The sequence below is a fragment of the Lactuca virosa genome, chromosome 3, assembly GCF_052849685.1.
Source record: "Lactuca virosa cultivar CGN04683 chromosome 3, Lactuca_virosa_CGN04683_v6, whole genome shotgun sequence".
NCBI classification, from domain to species: Eukaryota; Viridiplantae; Streptophyta; class Magnoliopsida; order Asterales; family Asteraceae; genus Lactuca; species Lactuca virosa.
Window position 1 is genome coordinate 328,181,384 of NC_136428.1, and position 4,975 is coordinate 328,186,358.

At 33.8% G+C, this 4,975-nt stretch overlaps 1 protein-coding gene across 2 annotated transcripts; it reads right to left on the reverse strand.

Annotated features, from left to right (window-relative positions):
- Positions 1–438: 438 nt before the first annotated feature.
- LOC145167395 (eukaryotic peptide chain release factor subunit 1-3) lies at positions 439–4,437 on the reverse strand. 2 transcript variants are annotated; one of them, XM_079086590.1, is made up of 3 exons: positions 4,263–4,437; positions 1,061–2,524; positions 439–897 (listed from the first exon to the last, which is right to left on the reverse strand). In XM_079086590.1, exon 2 carries the CDS (start codon positions 2,480–2,482, stop codon positions 1,172–1,174), a length of 1,311 nt encoding a protein of 436 aa, XP_078942716.1. In that variant the 5' UTR covers positions 2,483–2,524; positions 4,263–4,437; the 3' UTR covers positions 439–897; positions 1,061–1,171. The 2 variants fall into 2 exon arrangements, with proteins under 2 accessions (XP_078942716.1, XP_078942717.1); XM_079086591.1 differs by having other exon boundaries at positions 1,020–2,524.
- Between the last annotated feature and the right edge of the window lie 538 nt (positions 4,438–4,975).

Consider the following 4,975-nt stretch of genomic DNA (forward strand, 5'->3'; position numbering starts at 1 on the left):
AACTTTGGGCATTGTGTTTGTTCTTATATATCGGTATCACAGTCTTATATATCTACTCTTCAAACATCTTGGCCTACTTTAAGCTAATGTTGCTTTTCAGCTATTACGCTCCTTCCTTTCATAGTCATAGCAGCATAGTGATATGAACTTGGTATGAGCCAATGACGTCAAGATGATGTTTAAAGAGATTTAACATAAAAAAAAAAATAATAATTCATTATTTGAGAGACACGAACCAAAAGATGATGAATATACATGATTGTTGACTTCCAACCCCAACCCATTGCCATTTCCCTATTTAATTTGAATTATATTTTTTTAACATGAACTCCAAGTTATTACTCGAAAACATAATCATCAAAATTTGTCCAAAATATTAAAAACAATAACCTAAACATAATAATAAATATCAGCCTAATTAATTAAAAAATAAGTAAGTTTGATAGCCAAGACTTGTCTAGTTAACACAGACGGCCTTTGAGAACTTAAATGAAATCATCATCAACCAACGAGATTGCAAGTCAACACATGTAATTGGAAAATATAGGATTACAGATACAATAATCCGAGTTGAATTTCTTTCAGATCGTCTACATGATATATAATCCATTGTAGCGAATTTATTTATTATCGAATATCATATCATCATATACTCTCAGATGACAATTATTATAGCCAAAGGCATTAAGAAGTCAAGGCTTCTTTTTATAAGTAAAATAAAGACAGCTTTCAGATACCCATGAAAAGGTGATGCACAGATTTATCCTCAATCCTCACGCTTTGTAATTCGTTTCCAGCTCCAATAAGTTTTAGCGGTTCCACAGAGACAAATGGGATCAGGATCAGGATCCGGATCCGGGTCAGCACCTCTTCCATTACGTAACTTTTCTCCAACAGCTGTCATAATAACAAATATTGCTAGGTAAGTTTAAAAAGTTTTAAGGGCTGTTTGATAACAACCTCTGAATGAAACCATTCAGATAATCAGGATACAGTCTTTGAACAGTTAAGAACCCTACCTTCTGAGAACCATTAAGAGATATTTTTCAAAAACGCATACCTCAATGCGAGTTCCGTGAACAAGAAGAATGTCAACACATGCGAGAACTCGCGCCCGGTGCAGGTGCGTTACAGGGTTCCCCTGCACCGGCAAGTAGAGGATAATTGATTGCTATTCAGAATCTTCGTATAATTCATCATCTGAGAGCTCATCGAATGAGCGAATGTCCAATTGGTAGCGTAAAATTCCCCCAATTCCACCAAACCCTCTGCAAAATTGTGATCCTTCTTGCGATTTATTTGTCACAAATTCAAGTGTGCAACCGAATTTTCTATATTCATTAGCAAACCACTCGAGTAAAGACATCTTGTCTTGAACTTCTAATTCGACATTCGTGGTTGCATCACGGAAGTTTTTTTGATTACTCTCCTGCTCTTTGTTGAAATGCTTTATCATTACTTCACCTGTTGTGGTATTCTTGAGAGTATACCTGTTGATATCAAGATTCTCCCAAACGATGAGAATATCAACAGCACCCATCTCAAGGGTCTTCAAAGTATCATCCACCCCAAACACATACTTCCCAGTATCCTGACTAATCTCCTCAAAATACTTCCCAATCAACCGTTTCTCCTGAATAAACTTAACATTCGCAAGAATCTCAGCAGACAACTCAATCGCTTGATTGAACCCGTTTTCGCCTCCATAAGAAACATCCACAACATTCAATATCTTTGCTTGAAGCCGCGGGTCAAACATATCCGATTGACTAAGCTCCGTTTTGAAGTCCGCGGATCCCGCAAGTATCAGCCCGGAAACATTCGGTTGACTAGTCGAAGGATTTATATAAAACTGCGTCGCCAGCTCAGCAGTTTTCCTCACATAGTTATGTCGTTTCTCCATTCGTAATCGAGCGAATCTCAACGCCGATTGACCTCCTCTCCCGTGTTTTTTGGGTAAATCGACGCTGAATTTGTGGAGCACTTCGCGTGTATTCCCGCTTAAAGTCCCGAAGAGTGTTCCGTTTCCATCCATGACGATGAATCCGAATTTGTCATCGGATTCTAGAAGTTCGTTTAGGGCTTCGGTGTGGAATTTGTTATCGCAGAGATATAAGGAAGCGTTGATAGGGCGGAAGGGTTCGAAATCGATGGTGACTTTTTTTTCTTTTCCGTCGTCGGTGACGATGGTTCCGGTGTAGAGAACGAGGCCGTTTGGAGGAACTTTGTTGTAGAGTTTGAGGCGTTGCTGGGCGGAGGTGATTGCGCCTAAAACGGATTGACGATTTACGCGGCTTTTGATGTTGGAAGCTGTTCCGAATTCGTCTCCGAGCATTTTTGTGACGCGAGAGACTTGGTCACGTGGTGGCATGATGAGAGAAATCATGCTTGTTCCATTGCCACGTGCTGCTTCCAGTGCTTTGATGAGTTTCTTGATTTTCCATATTTCGATGTTTTTGTCGGTGTCGTGAGTGTCCGCCATTGTTGGGTGAGTGAGAGTCTGTTGTAGTTGTAAGAAAACTACCTGAAAAATAGTTAATTTATGGGTTAGATGCAAGAATGGCAATGTACTTTCATTGATTTGCTACTTCAATTTTTTGCATTTTGAAAAATCAATTCAAATCTCGAGTTCTTGAAGATGAAGAATATGAAGGAACTCGGACAACTAACAAGGGCAAAATGGCCATTTTACATAGATTTGAAACCATAAGGGATTATTTGTGTTGTTTTAATTGTAGGGTTAAATGCAAGAAATATCAGAGTACTTTCTTTTCTTATAATATCATCCTGACTTAAATTTTTTCCTATTTATGAACACACTGTACTTTGAAAATCTATATAATTATAGTAATGACATCCAAATATAAAGCAATTTTCATTGCTATAATAAGAAACAAACTGAAAATACAATGCTATAAATGTGTAAATTTTGCAAAGTAGAGTACCTTAATAAGAAAAAGATTGGAAGTGCAATGCTATAATAGAAACAAATGAAAACAGGACAATATAATACACTAATAAATGAAAGCACATTGATACTTCTTGCATTTTATAATACAAGAATGGTGTATGCCTAAGTTCCCATCAAACTAAAAGTATCCTTAACTACATTCTTAACAAATTTCCTGCTTCCTTATCAACACTATATATATGTTCCTCTTATTTTGGCTTAATCTAAAGCTTTATACATAGTAATCCCCAATTTTGCATTAACACATTGTGGTCTCATTAATCAACAGTATAATGCAATACAATTGACAAAAAGATATAGCAAAAAGGACAGAACTAAAATATCAGATGATACATGAAGTATCCAAAATTTCAATAGTTCATAAAGCTTAATCTACAAAAGATTCTTCATTAGGCCATGTTTTAACGATTATAGAGAATATATTTCACTCAAAATTAAACCCCACGAAATTATTTGCTAACCATATTAGGAAGAGAAACTGAACTTTTCAAACGTGTACTACCAAAACCAGGATTTTTTTACCATTTTGATACACATCATAAATAAACATGCTATGTCTTCATATGACTTCTGGTTGTTAAATGATTTACCTCTTGTCGTTCTGGTTGTGAGGAAAAGTTAAGAATCACATTAAACAACCAATTTAAGGGGGTGTTTGGATGTGCTGTAAAAAATTTGCAACTTGAATCACAATGATCAGTTTTATGTGTTCTGTAAAACTGATTTTGGGTTTTAGGACAAAAATAATTATTTGGAGAAGAAATTGGTTATGGAGGTCTCAACTTTAATCAACTCATTATTGATTTTGATTCATGAAAAGGCAAAGATCACTTTGAAATCGCACATCCAAACAACCCTAAAAAGAGTAGTTTTATATCAATTTAAACTTTTGAAAGAACTAGGTTGAATTTCCGGGATCAAAGTTTTTTTCTGACCTACGAACTAACGCCAGAAAAACTAAACCTCTAAAAATCGCAAGAAAAACATCAAAAAAACAGATCTCACAAAATTTTGAACCAAAATTAAAAACATGTAGCGCATACTCGATTGTGTTGTTTTCCTCCCAATTACTGGTTTATACATCAAAATTAGAACAAAAATAATAAGATTACGTTCATGCAGACCAACCTGATCAGCAAATTACAGGAACAGCATACACTACACATTCGGAATGACATAAATCTAGCAATACGATCCACATATAATAAAAATTGCTTACGATCGAAGCTAAAATAACAAAAAAAAATTGATTAACAGAATGATCAAATTCAGTTTTGATAGCGTCGATCACCTGAAGGAGAATTTGCAACGATGATTTTTGCTTTTAGATGTCTGAAGGAGGGCGAAATGGATTTATACTCGTTGTAGGTCGATTGTTCGTACAATCGGAATCCCAGATCATCACGACTCTTGATGGATGTTCGAAAATCCATAAATAACCTTGGATTCGGGTTTGATATAAACGTGTCACAAGAATGTAGAACTACAGAAAAATAAATATGCCTGTTTAAGTTGGTATGTCCTTTATAAAGTATTGATGGACAGTTATCGTGTATTATTAATTGCCTAATTATATTAGTTTTTTTTTAATCTAAGTAAAAGTTAAAAGAATTTTTTATTTTTATATATAAATTTCACAAACTATGTATTATTTACTAAGTATAAGACCCATGTATTATATCGTTAATTAAAAAAAATTAAATATAAAGGTCTAAATTTTTAAGAACTTTAGATATATAAAAAAATAAGAAAAATAATGAATTATTAAAATTGATTTTTTTTTATATTTTAAATTAAATAAATAAACAAAATAAACTAATGAGCTTTAATTTGAAAATTTTAAAATAAGAAGGTAAGTCCATTAATAAAATTGATATTCATTTATTACCACATTTATTGTAATTATTACATTAAAGTATTATGTAGAATTTATTAAAATAGAAAACCCATTAAATGATATGTGGAAAAGAAATTAATTCAAAATAACCACAAAATGACATTTGA